The sequence below is a fragment of the Rousettus aegyptiacus genome, unplaced genomic scaffold, assembly GCF_014176215.1.
Source record: "Rousettus aegyptiacus isolate mRouAeg1 unplaced genomic scaffold, mRouAeg1.p scaffold_m13_p_17, whole genome shotgun sequence".
Lineage (NCBI taxonomy): Eukaryota > Metazoa > Chordata > Mammalia > Chiroptera > Pteropodidae > Rousettus > Rousettus aegyptiacus.
The window spans coordinates 28101011-28119711 of NW_023416292.1; the positions used below are offsets into that span (position 1 = coordinate 28101011).

Genomic DNA, 18701 nt, shown 5'->3' on the forward strand with positions numbered 1-18701 from the left:
CCCCAGCCGGACAGCCCACACGTTTTAGATGCCCACAAGGCCAAGAACCGAGCAGGCCGGAGGGGCTTCTCCAGGCGGGGAGTCAGGGTGGGGAGGGCCAGAGACAGGCTGCTTCTCAGAACCTTGGGGTCCAGAGGGTCGGATGTGGCCCACACAGCTCTGAGTCGAGTGACGGGAGGTGGGTAAAGTCAGGATGAAAGCTCAAACTGTGCCTTGATCCCTCCCAGCACTACGGCCCCTCCGTCATCACCTCGCTAGATGAACAGGATGCCCTGGGCCATTTCTTCCGGTACCGAGGGACCCCCTCCCACTTCCTGGGCCCTCTAGCCCCGACACTGGGGAGCCCCCACCGCAGCACCACTCCAGCACCCCCTCCTGGCCGCGTCAGTAGCATCGTGGCTCCTGGAGGGCCCCTGAGGGAGGGGCACGGAGGACCTCTGCCCTCAGGGCCCTCTCTGGCTGGCTGCCGGTCAGACATCATTTCCCTGGACTGAGTCCCCTGCATTACGGAAGCTTCTCCGTCCCCCAGTGCTGAGCAAGTGTGCTGTGGAGTCCAGACCCCTGGCCACTGTCACCCCTCAAGGGGGTTTGACCAAAGGCCAGAAAGACCTTCATGGACACTTGTTTTTGGCCTGATAAGGCCAGCACCCGAAGGATTAATATTTAACCTCTCTTTAAGGACATTTGGGTTCTATTTTCGGAACTGTTCTGTAGATGGCGGGCACAGTCCTTTGGGTCTGTTAACCTAGGCAGTGGGGGGCAGATGGGGTGCAGTGTGAGGCGGGGGAAGGGCTGAATCCTCGGCCTTGACTGTCTGGAGCCTCACGGGGAAGAGGCCCTTCGGGTGTCCCCCAGATGCCCTCTCTTCCCGTCCCCCCAACCCGCGGCTCGGCTCCTTCCCCACAGCCACTGTCTCTTCGTGTCCATTCCGTCCTCTTTGGCCAAACAGAAAGGTGGAGAAACCGAGACAGGCAGACACGTGGATAGAGAACTCTATTTTGGGTTGCAGATTTTTGTACATAAACAGGAAAAACCAAAACACATCCAAAGATGACTTCCCCCACCTCCTGCTTCCCAGTATGACCGAGGAGGCGACAGGCCTTGGCCCCGATCCCCAGGGCTTTGGGAGCGGGGCCTGTCGCCTGGGCCTCTATTTATATATTTAAGTTCATGATGTTTCTTGGCCGAGCAGCCTGGGGCCCTAGCGGCTGTGGCCCGCGCCCCTGGGAGGTCTGGCTCATTCTGCACCTTTCCTGGGAGGCGGGAGGGCCCTCGTGCTCTCCCCACTCGCCTTTCTCAGGCTCCCCCAGGGCCTAGGACCTCTGTTGTAATTTTACTTTCTACTCCCAAAGTTGTAGCAAAGTTCTTACCCATAATAAAGGTTGTGAATGTTCTGTGAGTGTTATGAAGGTCGGCTGGGGAGGGGATCAAGCACTTGGCTTATCGGATTCCTGGTTTGTGTGACGGGGGTCCGCGTTCTGCACTTCCTTGGCACACCCTGGGTCCACGTGAGCTCCACTTTTACATGGGCGGGGGGGGGGGAGGTCACACTGGGGATTTCCTCCTTCCCTCTCCCGCACGCCCACAAAAGCATCCCCCAGCCCTCACCTTTGCCTGGCCAGATGCTGCAGCCAGAGCCCGAGGGCGAACTTGGTCCCCGTGCTGACCCTCTCTGTGTCCTCCGTGGTGGCTGGGGTCGTCCGCAGCAGCGTGGACACGGGCAAGGCCAGAGGTCGAGCTCCTCCGTTCTTCTCTATTTCCACCGCACTGCATAATGACAGCTGTCTGGGCCGTGCCAGCGGCCTGTCACCCACCCGGGCATCACGGGTGGGGTGGGGTGGGGTGCGTGTTAACTTTACGTAACAGAAACAAACAGTTCAGAGAGGGTTAAATGACTTGTCCCAGTGGGAGAGGAGACACAAACCTAGGTCTTCAGCGCCAGCCAGTCAGGGCGGGAGTTTGATGGGCGGTGTCGCTGATCTCATTTTTCTCTGTTCATTTTCAGTTGAGCAACTCGCCCCCTAAATCTCTCCCACCACCCAGAATTCCCCCCGGAGGAGACAGAAACTGAACTTCTCAGTGTGGTGTGTGGTGTGTGTGTGTGTGTGTGGGTGGGGGGGGGGGTCAGGGAGAAGCTCTTACTTACGGGACAGAGGGTGGTAGTTCCTGGGAGGGAAGTCCTGGTGTCTCTGTCCCATCCTCGGTGGCAGCCACTGCAGCTGCTACATCTGCTCCCAGCCACGTAAAGGCGCTCACCTCACTTGGGTTTGGTTGGATCCGGGCCTGGGGCCAGATACGTTGATGATCCCCTTATCAAGCCTCTCTTGGGGGGCCTGATCACAGCCTTACCCACAGGTGGCATGGAGAGGAACTTGGGGCACGGGGAGAGGCTACTGGATTTCTTGGTTATCTCTGACTTGCCCCCTCCCCCACCTTAGTCACAGTCAGAACCCCCGTTCTGCTTGGGCCTCCTGAGCCCTGGTTTCCTTCCTCCACTGCCAGCCTCACCTGCAGCTGCTGCTCTGACTCCTGAGAGATCACAAGTAGGTAGAGAATGATGTGATGGTATTTGGGGAGACCCCAGCTCAGCCTAGGAGGGTAGGCAGACTGAGAAGAAAACAGCAAAAGTGAGAACTTCCTTTTTTTTGAGACTAAATACGACTGACGAAGAAGAGGGTGGAGAAGGTGCAGGAGGGACACAGGTGAGGACCGATGGGGACCCTGGACTCCAGACCACCCACCCCGCCCGCCATTGTTTTCCCTGCAGGCAGGGCAGGTATGGCTGTTCTCTGGGCTTCAGCGGGTTAGAATCTGTTCTTGGTTAGATAGGGAGGGTCCTCTCCCAGGGCCAGGTCTCACCTCCCATAACCCCAGAGGGACCCAAGAGAACTGGCCAGCGGGCAGCTGCAGTCCGCTCTCCTCCCGCAGCTCTCGAAGCCCTCCGTCCAACAGCTGGCAGTGAGGGAGGGCAGGTCAGAGGCCCAGACTGTCCCGCCCACGCCCAAGGTGGTCCAGCGGGCCTCTGGGTTTAGGGTGGGGTGCAGGTCGGGTCAGCTGACTGGTTACCTCTTCAAGTTCCACGTGCCCACCTGCAACAAGAGTGGGCCCAGTAGGGGATGGTGGCGGTCCTGAGAGGTCCCTCTCGCTGTTTACACTGCACCCCTCTGGGGGTTGCAGATGCAGTTGCAGCCTGTGATTATGCCACAGGCCACATTTCTGGGCCTATTTTTCTGTCCTGAGACTGGGAATAGCGTTCCGTGAAGGGCACGTTTACCCCAGGACTTGGGGCCAAGTCTTCAGGGAGCTCACCTGGAGGCACCCAGAGGTTAGGGGAGACGCGCAGGGTGCGTGTCCTTCGAGTCAACAAGACGGTCTGGTCGCTGGACTGCAGAATGATGGCCACACCCAGGTCCACACCCCGACTGGTGGGCAGCTCGGTTCCCGGAGGCCTGGGCTGCTGGTCCAGGGCCGCGAAAGGGCAGAAAGGCGGCCGCTGGTGGGAGGGAGCCGCTAGGGTTAGGGCTTCCGAGGCGGGACGGGCTTTCAAAAACGGGGACGCCGCGCGACGGGGAAGAGGCCGCGTCGGGGCGGCTGGCCCGGCCCCGGGTTTCTCGTCCCGGCCCCAGGCGGCACCGGCGGCCGCCCGCCCCGCCCGCCCCGCCCGCCGGGGCCCTGCTCCCGACCTGGAGCGGAAGCCTGGCCGAGGCGCCCGGGAACGGCCGGTCCGACAGGAGGAGCTGTCCCGGCTTCCAGCCGCAGTGCGTGGGCCACGGCCCGGGCCCGGGCCCCGCGCCCAGGAGGCCACACACACTCTGCGCGAAGCCCACCGACTCCGGGCGCCCGGACAGGAGCAGCAGCACGCGCGCCGCGGCCATAACGTGGCTCTGTCGCTGCGGCCCGCTCGGCGCCCTCTGGCGGCCCAGCGGCGCCGCCCCTCGGTCTGCGCGGTGGGAGGGAAGCCAGGCTTCCCCAGCGTCCCGGGAAGCCCAGGCCTGACGCGTGGGGATGAGCCATAGGTGTAATGTTAACAAATGACAAAGGAGACCCCCGGGGGACCCCCTCTAAATTCTCAGCTCCTCTTCTCATTTCTGTGTTTAGGGCAATGATCCCCAGACCTAATGACTTCTGGACTCACTTGTCACCTCCCACCAGCCATGGACTAAGCACACCTCCACAGCACTCCGCCCACCTGTTACAGCAGGTATGGCCTGGAATTAATTAGATCTGTCTCCTAACCAGACAGACACTCAGGAGAGGTTCTGAACCCACCGCCGCCCCCCGCCCCATCCCATCTCATGCCAACGGGAACCAAGTGCAGCACATTCTACCTCCTTAAACTTTTTCAGATCCGTGTCTTACTCTCCAGCCTCCACTAGCCTGATTCGAGCCTTCCTCATATTCTGCCCGAGATATTGCAAGTCCCCAAATAGCCACCAATTTGGTCTCTACAGTGCTGTTAGCCATCTTCCTAAAACACAAATCTGATCATTTTGCTTCTCAACGCTCTCAGGATATGAGCCCCTTGACACGGTGCGGGAAGGGCCCAGCGGCCCCTGTCCCTGCCTGTCTCCCCGCCTCCGTTCTGGCAGGGTTCATGCCCCGCTTCCTAGTCACACCCTGTCCTGTCTGCAGTTCCCTCGAGAACCAGGCTCTCCTTTCCCCTGGGACCCTTTCTCCCCTCCCCCTGGCAAACCCACGTTTCTCAAACTACAGATCGTCACTTTTCTCCGTGCTCCCTTACTGCCCGACCTTTTCCCCTGTGGCTCTCGATATATACTACTGGCCACCATGGGCCTCCAATACTTCTTTGTACTTAGTTGACTCATCCCACTAGGCTGTATGCTCAAGGTTTAGTCACCTTTGTGTCATTAGGGCCTGGCCCAGTACTGGGCACATAATAGGTGCTCAGTAAATGATGGTGAATGGCTTGGCGGCAGAGATGCTATCTTATTTATCTTTTTATATTATGCTTAATATAGTGGCTAGCACTATATTAAGTATATAGTATATACTGGTAGCACTATATACTTAATATAGTGGCTAGCAATTAATTGGCGCTCAAATGTTAAATGAACTAGAGAGAACATTAGTAGAAGGAAACTGCAGAGATGATAAAACTGCTTTAAATGAACTGACGCTGCTGTGACAAATCACATCAACGACATTAACCATGGTCCCGAGAGAAAGCTTAAGAGGTCGTTTTAAGGAACCATTAAGAGCAGGGCAATGATTTATTACTTACCATATGCGGGGCATTGCGCTAAGTGTTCGACATACATAATTTCAGATGTGCTAGAAGCCTAGAGCTAGCTAATGTGGCTTCTAGTCATAAATTCTAGTGTGATTGAGCCAATCCATCTGAAAGCCCTAAAAATGGCTTTTCAGTCCCCCTTGGTGGTAGTCGTTCACATTCCCTGTGCCAGGGGTCCCCAAACCTCGGAACCGGGCTGCACAGCAGGAGGTGGGTGGCGGGCTAGTGAGTAAAGCTTCATCTGTGTCAGCAGCCGCTCCCCAGCGCCAGCACCACTGCCTCAGCTCCGCCTCAGGTCATCGGGCATTAGCTTCTCATAGGAGCACTGGTCCCTGGTGCTAAAAAGGTTGGGACCACTGCCCTACAATAGTGTGTGTGTTTCAGATTACAGGGTAACAAAGAACAGCTGTCTTTTGGAAATGGAATGACCTGCTTAAGAAGTTTCTTCCACTGCCAAGGATGTTCACACACGGGCTGGGCTGACTTCACGGTAGGAACCGATGCATCTGATAGATGATTAATCTAGTTGATTTTAAGGTTCTTTATCCTGCCAAGATTTGAGGAGGGAAGAATATAGTGCTGGGTTGAAGACAGGTTCAGCAAATTTAAAAAAATATGCCAAACTCTTTCTGGTGTATTCTAGGTGGTACGGATAGAGCTTCCGTACAAGATTCTGTAACTTATCCCACTGCACCCAGGCACCTCCTTTATTTTTTCTTTCAATCCCCCAGATCTTTTAAGGAACATGCTTCTTCTGGGTCATTATCTCTTCATGGTACTCTCGATGTATGACTCCAGCAGGAAGATAGTTTCATCCACCTGGATCTCACTGGCATCCAACCTGGGTGAAAAAGTGAAAGCATTTGCCCAGACTGAACCTTCACTAGCACATCCTGGGTGTGGCCATGGAGAATTGCTTGTTTATCCTTGAGAGTAATGGCTAGAAAGCGGGAGAACCAAGAGATCGTTCTCCCATTTACTGAGCATCTCTTTATGCCAGAGACTGTGGAAACTGCTAAGGACTCAAAAGATATAGCCTTTGTCCTGAGAGAAGTCACAGTCCAACGTGCAACCAGGAGAAAGACTAGCACGTTTAAAGGCACAGGTGTAAAAGGACCAAGTATGTTTTAGAAGCTGAGAGTGGCTGAGGCTGATTAGGAACAGGAATAGAAGGGAACTTCCTCAACACTTCAGCTTTCTGTGAAAACCCCACAGCCAACGTCATACTGATGGTGAAAGACCAAAAGCTTTCTCCCTAAGATCAGGAATGAGACAAGGATGTCTGCTTTTCACTTCCATTCGACCATTTCGTAGCCAGGACAATTAGGTAAGAAAAAGAAATAAAAGGCATTCAGGTTGAAAAGGAAGAAATAGAGCTATTTCTAGTCATAGACGACATGATCCTATATACAGAAAAATCTCAAAGGATCTGCAATAAAAGGATTAGAGTCAATAAACAAATTTAAAAGTTGTGGGATATAAAATCAAAACAGAGATTAGTTCTATTTCTATACATTAGCAGTGAATGATTCAAAATGAACTTAAGAAAACGCTAAAACAACATCAAAAAAGAATAAATTTAACATAAGAACTACAAGACTTGAATACCAAAAATGACAAAACATCGTTGAAAGAAGTTAAAGACCTAAATAAATGGACGGGCCTCCCCTGTTCATGGGTTGGAAGATTTAATACCATTTAGATGGCAATACTCCCCAAAGTGATCTGTGAACCGAAAGCAATTCCTATTGAGGTGACTTGGTAAGGAGTAAAAAGAAAAAAAGATGGAGACAGGCAACTATGAAACTGTAAAAGGCTCTATGTGTCACGCCAAGGAGTCTGGTCTTTGTACTGCAAATACAGGAGTTAATAAAGCAATGAAAGTGGGAGAGTGATATTATCAACCATTTTAGAATTAATAACTTTGAGAACATATAAGAGATGGTGTGAAAGGGGAGGTGATTGTGAAGATCTAGGAAAGAGGTGATTAAGGCCCGCATGGGGACCAGGGTGCAAGGCCGGATTAGAGACACATTCCTGAAGTAAATTCAACCACCTCGGTGAACAGGAGTGTGTGTGTAGTGGGGGAGGAGGAGCTGAGGATGTCATCAGAGTTTTTAGCTTTGGAAAATAGGTGGATTAAATTCTGTCAATTGAGCTGGAAAAGAAGACAGTGAGTTTAGGTTTGCTTGTGTTAAGTTGGAGGGATATTGCAGGATATTGAGGTGGATTTGTCTAGAATGTAATTTGAAACATAGGTTTGAAGCGCATGATGCTTACTTGTTGACATTACGTTTCAGGGTCTCTAGCTGCTGGCGTTCAGGGGCTGTGATCATCTCCTCTATTTCTTGTAGCTGTGCCTCCTCTGCGCCCGTAGCCTGCATAGACGCGATGATGGCTTCTACCCGCTGAGACTTTTCTAGCAGACGCCTGTCAGACAAACACAGCTCTAAGGCTTGTCCCCTAGCCTCAGAGATTCTTTTACTCTTGAGTCCTGGGACATAAGCCTCCTTTTACCATGTTCTTGGTCAAAGTGGATAATGCCCTTCTCCAAGGAAGTTTTCTGCAAACTTAATTAGAAATGTGACTTCACTCCTGAAACTCTTACTGCCTCTCATTTGCACTTTAAGTTTGGTGCCAGTTTGTACATTTCTCATGAATTTAATCTACAAAGTTATTTTATTGGCAGTATGTTAGAAAAGTGTAGACTAATGCATGATTTATGCCAACTTAAGCCAACAAACAATTCAAGGCAACTACCCTGATTGTTTCTCGGTTTCTATTTCTAGAGGAAGCTTCCCCCCCAAGCCTTTGACTTTGAAAAATGTACTTAATTACTCAACTAAAAATGCTACTCACTTGTTCTCTTTGGTTTCGAATTGCCTCCTTTCTATCAAGTTGGCTATGCTCTGAGGACAAAGAAGAAAGATAAAAAATGCATACAGTTCTATATCTGTTTAAGTACCACAGGTAAAATGGCGAAAGGGGGTCATAAGGGTGTGACTTGTCTGTGCGGAGGGGGTGGGAGGAGGGTCAGGAGTTACCTTGTAACACCTGTGCAGCAACATTCGGGCAGCTGAGAGGATGTTCACAGTATATAAATAGAAGGTCCTGGATGGCGCATGGTCTGGTGTTTTGGGAATTTCCTATTTGTCCATAGAAAGAAAAAAAAGAAAAATTATACTGTTCTTCACAACTGGCAAAGTAGACACTTGTCCCGTATGGAGTTACTTAGCCCCCTCGTTCACGTATAATTTCTTCTCCCCCAGTCATCCGGCATCTGTGTTTATGACATAATCAGCCAGGTGGAGAGCTGGGCTGCCCTTTTTTATTTTCCATCCTGAGTGGGGAAGAAAGAGAAGGCAACTCGCATTTACTGAGTGACAATTCTGTGCCAGGTAGCTTGTATTGAATCTTTACGACAAACCACGTCATTTCTATTACCACCATCTATTACCATTTTATAGACAGGAAAAATGACGGTGAGTAATTTGCTCAGTGTAACTGGATAAGAGGGAGAGCTGTGATTCTGACTCTAAAATCCAGTCTATCCATTTCCTCATAGATGCTGTTGATAGATTTAACCTGTAATAAACTTAAGGTTTAAGGAAAGGACAAATCACAGGGACTGAAAGCTAAAGAAAAAGGGTAGGGTGATTCTGGGGTGACATCTTGGCTGTCCTCTTTCCTTACTAGGCCAATTAAAGCACCACAATTATCTTTTAAGTGCTTGCTATGTCTTTGTTAGTCTTTTCTTCTGTCTCAGAGCTGGGCGAAGAGTTGGCTTGGGGATCAGGGTGTTAGCCTCAGGAGTTTCTCTCACTCTACGCCAGCTTTGCTGGTTGGCGATCTTTACGCCACTGGTTACCTGGAGTGATATGAAATTTTCTGAGAGCATCTTATAAAGCATATCCTTTGCCTCCTTTGCTGGAATCATTGCAAAGTCTTCTACCTGCTTCTGCTCCAGGTGTTTCTTTTGCAAAACTAGACGGAATATTCTGGCACAGCGAGACCCAAATCTGGAAAGGAACGAAGAAAGCAAATGGCATACCAATGTGCATTAGCTTTAGCTCCGAGGCTCGGGCGGCAGTTGCTGTTTCCATGCGTGGAGCCAGCAGCAGAGCCAGGAGCAGAGAGCAAGGGCGATCGGAGCATCTTTCACAGCTCCAAGGGCCGGTGACCGGTGACGGTTCTGCTGATCTAAGGTCGTCACCGACTGCCGAGGCACTTGAGTGCCTCAGTTCCTGTGCTGGGAAGTACAGGCTTTAGGAAGGCTGTTAACTGGCATCACTGGGAATTAAGCAGGATATTTAGGGTGGAGAGTAGCAGCAGATGGGATCCACAGCAGTCTGGGGGAAAACAGGGGGAGCTGTGCCAAGGTGCACCTATGTTGGTTGCTTACATAATGACCAAATTACTCATTCGAGGACATGTCTGACCCCCACCCCAGTCGGGGGGACCCCCTTACCTCTCCTGGACAACTGACTCCAGTGTGGCTGTGGCTAGGGATCCTAGAGCCTTATGCAGGTCTTTATGTAGAGAATTAAGGTCACTCAGTAACGTTCTGGCCTGGGGAATGTGATCTTAGTTTTGTTCCCAAGTCTCTAATTTAAAATTTATATGTTATTTTGTTTTTCGCATTGGTCTCATTTATGTTATAGAAACATTTCAAAACCTTAATTAACTAACGTGTTTATGTCAGGATTTTGCTTAACTAAAATTTGGTTAATTAAAAGTCCTTTTTTACAGCTTTGTCATCAATGTATTAATTTTGTTTTCTAACATATTTAATATCCTAAATATTATCAAATCTGTTCCATAGTCTGGCTGCCTGACTGTGAGGAAACAGCTGGCAAGGATACTGATGACATACGTTCCGCCGCCACTGTCGCCAGACTTTCCAACAAACTCTAGCTGTTAAAAAAGAGAGAGAGTTCGCTGAATAGAACGTGGTTCTGTTTCCGAAGGAGCAAATCTGGCCAAGAGTCTGCAGCAGGCGACCCCCCTATTGGACGATGGTGGAGAAACCATCTGAGTTGGCTCGGTAGGGAATGAGAGTCCGGGAGAACGATGCCAGTTATCAGTGGCAGAAATGAATCTTAAATACAGCAGAAAAGAGAAATAAATGGACAAAAAAGCCGAAACAGACTTACTGGATCATCTGCCAAGAGAGTGAGATACTGATCAAGAACCTGCTTAGCGATGTTATAACCAGCAGGCAGGGATCTGAAGATCTACGGAGAAGAAAAGTGCAAATGGGTTTGGGAACTTCAAATTGCTGATGTTACTGAAATAAAGATGTTTTAACTTTAGATATTATACGTACAAAAATGTCCAAAAATAGAGTAGCATTGTTTGTAAAAGTAAAAATCTAGGAATCATCCAAATGTCTAATAATAAGAAAATAAAGTACAACATAGCCATTAGGTGGAATTTGACATGGACATTATAAAGAATAAGACGGATTTATAAATACTGACATGAAAAGGTTTACATTATACTGTCATATGAAAAATGTAAGTTGAGAACAGTATAGAGAGTATAATCCATTTTTTTGGTTAAAAAATTATACATATACCTATATAAGTGTGAAATGATTCATTAAAAAGAGATCTTAATAAAGATAAGTATTAAACTATTAACAGGGATCTCTGGGGTTGGGATTATGTGAAACTATATATATATATCTCAACTAAGGTACATTATATATGATAAGAAGCACAGGTTAAGGGCTCAAGCTGAGTGCTGATGATTGTATATATGCATGTAACTGCCACTCACAACAAGATTTAGAATACATCCAACATTCCTGAAAGTTTGAGTAACTACAACTTTTAAAAAACTATACATTTCTATGCTCTTTGAATATAGTCATGCAATTACTTTCGTTATCAGAAAAAAACTGAAATTTTTGTAATAAGTTTAATTTTTAAAAATGATATAAAGAAATAAGTATATTTTATATGAATATAATTATCAAAGTAATAGAATATAAACATTCTTGAAATAGTAAATATTAATATTTTAAGAAACAGCTATATTAAAAACAAATTTAAAATACACAAAATAGTTTACAGCCATGCTATCCTTAACAAGCCTGATCCGTCTGATCTCAGTAGCTAAGCCTGGTTAGTACTTGGATAGGAGACCCACATAGGAGACCAGGTACTGTAGGCATAAACAATAAAAAAAATAAGGGATTGTAAGATGACAAGGTCCTTGTAATCTGTTAGGTCAACCAATGGTTGCCTTGCCTAAAAAAATAAAAAGAAAAGAAAATACACAAAATATACCGAAAGAAAAAAAACCAAAAAAAAAAAACCCAAAAAAAACCCCCCAAAAAAACCCAACCCAAACAAACATAAGAAGCCAAATAATATCCTGAGCACCAAGGCTCTCAGGTTCCAAATGGTGCATTCTCAGAACAGGAACAGCTTGTCTTCTGACTAAGGGAACAGTCTAGATTTTTAAAAGCTGGATCCCAAGAGACCAAATGTTTCAGTACCTATCCCCGGAAGAGAACCCCTGTCCCATCTCAAACGACAGAGACTCTTTCAAGGCTCAGACCTTGACCTAAACCCAGGCTGCACGGATGATAACGACTACAAAAGTGGTGAGGGAACACGACACTCACCTCATGGGAAGACAGCGGCTGCGTGAAGGGGGCGCCAGACGGGGTGGTGACCTCGCTCACCCGGAGCATCGTCCTCACAATCTCGCTGCTGGTCTAGGTTTGAAAAGTGGACTGGCTTTCAGAATTTGCTCTGCTGCGCTGGCTCTGGCTAAATGCCAATGGCCACATCTGGCAAATAAGTGAATGTCCCTGATGGCTACTGTCTCACCCACTTAGATATCACCTGGTCCATCCTGTTGGCGACTGCGCTCACAATGGCTTGGTCTCGGAAGTGCTGATGGAATCTGTCGAGGTTGGCCTGCCAATAAATCCCATCGTCTGGAATGGGCTGGGGAGGAGAACAGAATAGAGAACGTCTAGATGCAGTGAGTTTTCTGGTGAGGAGCCGGGATTGAACTGGTCACCATTTCTTTTCTGACAGGGTAGCAACCAATCGGTTGCAGAAAAATCACCCAGTCATGTGGATCGGTGCTTCGACAAACCCGCACTCTCCAATGTCAGATACTCTAAGCCCACTCCAGTCTTCCTTTATTTTATATTTTGACCCTACTCCAGTATCCCCAAATCTCTCGTTTACCTCGCCTTTCTCAGTCTTAGCAAATGACCTTGTCTCTTATTTCAGAGAAAAAAACAGAAGCCAGGAGGCCAGAACTCATTCAAATTTGTGTACATACCCCTACCACGTTTTCCTTTTTCTAAAAAAAAGAAATGTATTTTTACCAACTTTATCACAGTGCGGGAACGTTCCTCCTTTCACCTAGGGTTAGTGCCCACACCGGCACACTAGATCTCGCCCCGTCCTGCATTCTCAGGGTCCCGACTCAAGCAGCCTTCCCTCCTCTGCTCCAAATCTTCAGACTCTTTGCTGTCTTCTTCCCATCAGCCTTTACATTGTCCAGATCTTTTTTACTCTTAAAGAATTCTTCTCCAACATTATGCTTTCCTCCCTTTTCATTTCTAAGTCAAGCTTCTCAAAGAGATGGCCATCCCAGCTGTATCCCCATCCACAATGTGTTTAACCCATCACCACCATTAAACCGAGAGACGCCAAGGCCCCGAGGACCTGCTTGTTGCTAAGTTGAGAGAATGCTGTCCAGTTCCGACCTTATTTGATCTTGTGAAGCATAAGGACGTGGTAGGACATTTTTTGCTTCCTAACTCTATGTGGCCCGTTGGATTTTGTGACACTATTCTTTCTTGGTGCTCCTCTAATCATTCTGGCTACTCTTCCTCAGTCTCTACAGATTCCTTTCCAGAACCATCTGTAAATGCTGGTGTCCTTGGGATTCTTTATGTTCTACATATCCTGCTTAGGTGATTTTATCTGCTCTCAAGGCTTTAATTACTGATGCATAGACACAACTGCCATTTGCACCTGTTCCCCAAAACTGTTCTTTTTCAAAATTTCAGCTAATCCAATTTCTTAAGCTAGAGTAGTTGAGTACCATCCCTAACGCCTTGCTCTCCCTCACTGACCATCCAATTGCCAAGTTCTATTTATTCTTCATATTATCGGATGTCTCCTCTTCTTTATTTGGACTGATATCATCACCTTACTGCAAGCTCTAATCGTGGCTCACCTGGATTACTACACCAGCTTCCTATTTTTCATTTTTCTTTTTAATATAGTGGATGCTATAAAAAGGGTAATGGGTTTTCTGCTTTTAACTTTGTTCCTTTTGCATCATTCCCCCATAGAGCAGTACTTTTTAAAAAAGTTCTTTTTGGGGTCACAATTCCCTTGACTCTGAAGAAGGCTATGGAGTGCTCTACAGAAAAATGCACATGCACAAATACAGGTAGATTCTCTAAAATGCCTCCATGGAGTTGTACAAGCTGTGAACCACTGTACTCCAGTAACCTTTCTAAAATACAAATCTAGCCATTTCATTTGCCTGCTTAAAATCCATCAAGGCCTTCAGGATAAAGTCCAAACCACTTAGTCAGTCAAAAAATATTTTTTTGGTATCTTGCTAGTAGTATTTCAGATGCGAGGGTCAAGATATTACCCTTGAGCAGTGTACGGTCTGTTGGGAATAGAATGACAAACATGTACACAAATAATAATTTCCCCTACTTATAAATGCTGTGAAGATGAAATGGAAAAATGTGGTAGTGACTGGAATAGAGGGTGAGAAATGGTGCTCAAACTGTTAGAAAATAGCATTTGGAAAAACATTTTTTTAAAATTAAAAAAGAAAATGGCATTTGAGCTGAGAGCTGAATGATGAAAAAGAGGCGACTACATGAAGGTCTGTGGGACAAGCCTTAAAGCAGAAGGATGACCAAGGGCACGGGTCTGACGGCTGGGAAGAGTTCGATGTTTGAGGAATGGAAAGAAAGAAGCTGGGACACAGTGAACGAGAGGGAGAGCGGGACACAGTGAACGAGAGGGAGAGCAGAAGGGGCTGGCGCTGGAGAGCCCCATCCCCAGCACGTCCCGTAAAGACCCGGCTCACGTAAGGCTTAATAACTGGCAGGCAAGACTTGCGTTTCTTCTAAGAGAAATGGGATGCTATTAAAGGAGTGTAAACGAGCGATGTGTTGGGATAGGGGAAAAAAAAAACTTAGAAAGTCATTTCGGCTCTAAGTAGATCAGAAGGCAGGTAGAGAGACCATTTGGGAGAGTGCTGGCGAGGTGCTGACTGGAGACGACAGTGGTTTAGGCCAGGGTGACAGCAGTGGAGGTGGTGAGGAATAGCTGGAGTTGAGCTAATTGTGGAAACAAGTTTTACTGTGAGATTGGACGGTTCCTAGGATTTTGGCCCAAGCAAATGGTGGTGTCCTAGGTGGGTGGCTTCGGTGGTGTCCTCCAGTAAAATGAGGAAAGGTGAGGAGGGAGCAGGTATTTGGGTGGGAGAAAACAATTCTTCTGTTTTGGCCATACTGACCAAAGATGGACCATCCCTATCCATCTTTGTAGGGATGCTGAGAAGGCACTTGACTATAAGAGCTCTAGCCTATATTTATCTCTTGCTAGATTCATTTCTCACCACTGGCTCCCATGAGGTTCGACGTTCTAGCCATACTGAAAAACACAAACTTTTTCAGCTCCCGCCCCCTGTTTTTGCATAAGCTGCTACCTCTGTCTAATGATGGATGGAAGTTAAGCCTCAGAAGGGAGACAGCAATGGAGTTCACGCCTCGTTAGTCTATTCCTGGCCAGTATTTAATGGAGTTCACAGTTCTACTTCCCAACCTGGAGCCTTTACGGTCCCTCGGTCCCTTGGGGCACATCTCACTGCTCTTTCTGGCTTGCTTCAGGGTGAGGACTCCTAACCAAGAAGCCCCATTACCTCTTTGTTGTCCGTGGTATGTTTTGGTCTCTTGGCCTTGGGCTCCCCAGTAGCATCATCCTCAGACGATCTCCTCCTTTTACCTTTTCCTGCCAAATAAAACAATTGTACAGTTAGGCTCCAACTCATATGATCACAAGACATGATCATACACGCTCTCCCCATTCCAAGAATGTCTGTAGCTGTCTCTAGGTTGGAGCTGCTGAGGAGACGAAGTAGCTACAAGAAATTCAAGTAAACGATGAAGTCATCTGAAAGTCAACATGTTCGAAAAGAAATTCATGATCTTTTGCCCTCCAACTGCCCCTGCTCCAGTGTCTCCTTTCACAGTGAATGCACAGTGCCATCATCCTCCCACACGGGCAAGTCAGAAACATAGATGTCATTCCTGATACCTCTGCTTCCCTCACCCCTTGTACATCTTTTGCTGGTTTGTCTACAGTTACCTTTGCCCTATCCTTTCTGCACACAGAAAAATCTTTTAAAAATGCAAACTGATCACATGTCATTTCCCTGCTTAAAATTCCTTGCGTGGTTTTCCTTTGCTCTTAGGATAAAAACCAGATGTTCTGTGAGGTCTCACAGGATGTGACCCCTGCCTGTCTCCCCAACCTTATCTCATGGCGCTCTCTCCTTTGCTCACTACGCTTTAACTAACTGACCTGCTTTTACTTCCTCCAATACTCTATTTTTTTTCTCACTACATACTATTCCTTTTGCTAAAAATGATTATTCTCGGTATCCCTTCATACCTTACCTAACTGGTTGGATCCTAGTTTTGCTTTAAATCTTAGCTCACATGTCACTTTCTCGAAGAAGCACGTGCCCCAAGTCCTCAGATAAGTCTGGACCCATGTAATACATCTGCAGAATACTTCACACTTTTCCTTCATAGTACTTATCATAGTTTGTTATACATCTACATGGTTGAATAATGTTAAGTTTCCTATACTAGACTTAAGCCTCATAAAGGTAGGAATTATGTTGGTTTTTCATTATTTTATACTAAAGTATCTGGCACAGAGTAAATACATGGTAGCTGCTTGCTTGATTGATTCATTCAATAATCGAGGAAGAATCTATAATGAGAGCAAGTCACAATTCCAGGGGTCAAAATTCCTTACCTATCAAGCTCAGTTTAGGAACCAGGTACATGTCCTTTTCATTGACGACAAGAGTAGGGGCAGGTGGCGGTGGCCCAGGGTCTGAATTCTCAGTGGCAGGCACCAACGGGCAGCGCTGCACAAAGTGTGTGTCTGCTAGTCGCACGAATGTGTTTGACACCTCAGCATAGTCCATGGTCTTGCCATCTGTACAACAGGAGTAAAGCGTTAGGTGAGATGGCCTGATAGCTGAGGGTCCGCTCCTGCAGCCAGCCGGTCTCTTTCGCTAACAGCTGTGGATGCGGTACTAACCCTCCATAGTCTCTGTGAGCCGGTCTGCCACTTTCTTTACGATAGCTGACATTGTCATTTTGCCATTCAACAGCAGCTCCTCCACAATCAGCTCTCCGGTGTCGCTGTACAGTGTTTTGGCAGTGTAGATATACCGGGGGTACCTGAGCATTCGCAATACCCGGCTGCACTGGGCTTCATACTCCACTACGCCACGTTTGTGCACTTGATATATCACCAGGTTATGTTGGATGAGAACACACAGGGCTTTCTTTACCTAGATAAAGAAGTGGAAATGTCCAAAGACAGCTCATTATTGCGAGCAAGTTTTGTCCAACAGTTTACTAAGCATTGGGAGGTAGCCAGATAATTTCTGTGCTGCTTTCCTCCTCCATTGGACTACCTAGTAAGAATCACAGGTCAATGGAAGAAATCAGGATGATTCTTTGTTATGATGTTCATATTTCATCTGATCTGTATTTTTCAAAGTATAATTAATTTTCCCTCTATTCTCATTCCTTCAAGGTAGTACTGAGATTAATAGGCTCTATACGAATGAATGAGGTATGGCAAAGAAAGAGCAAAGATTTGCCAAAGAGCCATGATGGGCCAGGAACACTTTGAGAAGCAGAACCTTGGGGCCGATGTCTCATCCTCTTTTCCCCAAATAACGCTGTTCTGATCCTAGACCAGGCTTCCTCCCTTTCCACTTCGTGAGGTGAGGAGTAACAATATTCAAAGATAGGTAATAGAAATTAATAAAATGAAAGCGAATTAATATCATGCAAATATACCTGATCCAGTGATGTCCCTGTGTCATGGGCAATTACTCTTAGTGACTGGCTGCCAGTTCTGATTAGGTGGACTCCAATTTTCTCCACGATCTCTCCAAAATGCTCTTGCAGCAACAAAGAGCACAGTTTAATTTCTGCTTGAGTCATGGTATTGAGGAGTCTTGGAGCTAAGAAAAAAAAAAAGACTGTATGAAAGAAAGTTTTTTTTTTTCTGTTGGGAGTAGAGCTGCTGAGTACAAATTCATGTATTCTCATTGTGGATACTATGCTCTAAGGAAATAATAAAAAGACATCACTGTAGTTCTCTTTAGAATACTGGTATATTAGAAACAACCTAATGTTTAACAACAAGTAACTAATAACTATGGTATACTCACACATTATAATATGCACTAGTATTGAAAACTGTTCATTAGATGAAAGAAGCAGGCTACAAAGCAATAAGTAGAAAAAAAAAATGTATGCATTGAAAAAAAGACTGGAAGACTGACCATACGTCACTTTATCTTTATGGGTCTGTGTATGATTCTAATTTCCTTTAAAGATTGGGTGTAGATGGTTTTGCAATGTCACAGACCTTGAAGTCTATACTTTATCGTTTGGAAGAATAAGGCCAAATCACAGCCCACTGGGAGTAAACAGGCAGTCATTCCCAGTCCATAAAAAAAATGACAACTTAGAAAAAGAAACTGAGAGATCAAGGAGAGCTTCACAGTAGGATGTTACCAACAGGAAATGCAGCATGTTGTCTGCAGAGCAGTATTTAATTCCGAAATCTCTACTTATTAACAAAGTAGATACAAACAGAAACAGACGTATCATAAGTGTTACCAAACGTTTGTTTGTTCATTTATTTCCCCTAATTCCTCAGAAGCAAGTCTTGGCCTCTCAGCCTCAGTATCCCAAGCCACATGTTTTTGGGGAAGCATCCCCAGACCCTTTGCCATCCTCGAAAGGATGTGCAAGGAACTTGGCTCCTGGCTCTTTGCTCTCTTCACGTAGGTTCCCATTCGGGACTTGGTGCCTTGGTCCAGAGGGACAGGGCCGCCTCGTTCAGACAGCATTTTCCACTAACCTCTGGGTCAATGCAACCTAACGCCACCGAAGTCCCCACAGCGGCTTCGCGCGGCTCCCGCTACCGCCGGGGCAGAGGGGGAGCCCTCGGCCCTTTGCCGCAGGAGGACGGACACCGAGGCGGATCCGGAAACGGGGAACACGTGAGCCGCTCTAGCCGCGAGTTTCAGTGGTTTCCGGGGGCGCTCTCTCTTCCTTCTCGCTGGTAGGTTGGAGGACCGGCGAGGGGCTGTTGGAGGAGCCAGCGGGCGGACTCTC

At 47.2% G+C, this 18701-nt stretch overlaps 3 protein-coding genes across 7 annotated transcripts in view; 1 reads left to right on the forward strand and 2 right to left on the reverse strand.

The window, feature by feature from the left end:
• Nucleotides 1-1394, forward strand: part of PIAS3 (protein inhibitor of activated STAT 3) — a 9326-nt gene extending 7932 nt beyond the window's left edge. For all 4 annotated transcript variants that reach the window (XM_016143065.2, XM_036234967.1, XM_016143057.2 and 1 more), the window contains exon 14: nt 228-1394. In XM_016143065.2, coding sequence (XP_015998551.2) covers nt 228-494 — 267 coding nt within the window. In that variant the 3' untranslated portion in view covers nt 495-1394. The remainder of the gene's footprint in view (nt 1-227) is intronic.
• On the reverse strand, nt 977-3984 carry NUDT17 (nudix hydrolase 17). 2 transcript variants are annotated; one of them, XM_036234971.1, is made up of 8 exons: nt 3684-3984; nt 3310-3493; nt 3067-3089; nt 2860-2952; nt 2509-2607; nt 2147-2283; nt 1609-1785; nt 977-1518 (listed from the first exon to the last, which is right to left on the reverse strand). In XM_036234971.1, exons 1-8 carry the CDS (start codon nt 3873-3875, stop codon nt 1428-1430), a joined length of 996 nt encoding a protein of 331 aa, XP_036090864.1. In that variant the 5' UTR covers nt 3876-3984; the 3' UTR covers nt 977-1427. The 2 variants fall into 2 exon arrangements, with proteins under 2 accessions (XP_036090864.1, XP_015998589.2); XM_016143103.2 differs by having other exon boundaries at nt 1609-1767; nt 3684-3911.
• A 1762-nt stretch (nt 3985-5746) lies between these two features.
• On the reverse strand, nt 5747-18610 carry POLR3C (RNA polymerase III subunit C). The gene is made up of 15 exons (XM_016143081.2): nt 18445-18610; nt 17370-17536; nt 16597-16852; nt 16306-16491; nt 15182-15270; nt 12109-12213; nt 11886-11978; nt 10405-10485; nt 10114-10165; nt 9720-9780; nt 9120-9270; nt 8296-8397; nt 8111-8160; nt 7532-7681; nt 5747-6092 (listed from the first exon to the last, which is right to left on the reverse strand). Exons 2-15 carry the CDS (start codon nt 17514-17516, stop codon nt 6014-6016), a joined length of 1602 nt encoding a protein of 533 aa, XP_015998567.1. The 5' UTR covers nt 17517-17536; nt 18445-18610; the 3' UTR covers nt 5747-6013.
• Nucleotides 18611-18701: the final 91 nt, after the last annotated feature.

Bases quoted from the DNA above. Each gene is read 5' to 3' on its own strand.
- NUDT17 (XM_036234971.1), bottom strand. From the start codon at position 3,875: ATGGCCGCGGCGCGCGTGCTGCTGCTCCTGTCCGGGCGCCCGGAGTCG. The intron at 2,284-2,508 runs GTGAGGCTGGCA...ATCTGGCCCCAG, and splicing joins AGTCAGAGCAGCAGCTGCAG to GCCCGGATCCAACCAAACCC. The intron at 1,519-1,608 runs GTGAGGGCTGGG...CCCATGTAAAAG, and splicing joins CAGCATCTGGCCAGGCAAAG to TGGAGCTCACGTGGACCCAG.
- POLR3C (XM_016143081.2), bottom strand. From the start codon at position 17,516: ATGACTCAAGCAGAAATTAAACTGTGCTCTTTGTTGCTGCAAGAGCAT. The intron at 11,979-12,108 runs GTGATATCTAAG...TTTCAAACCTAG, and splicing joins TCGCCAACAGGATGGACCAG to ACCAGCAGCGAGATTGTGAG. The intron at 8,398-9,119 runs GTAACCAGTGGC...ATGGACAAATAG, and splicing joins AAAATTTCATATCACTCCAG to GAAATTCCCAAAACACCAGA.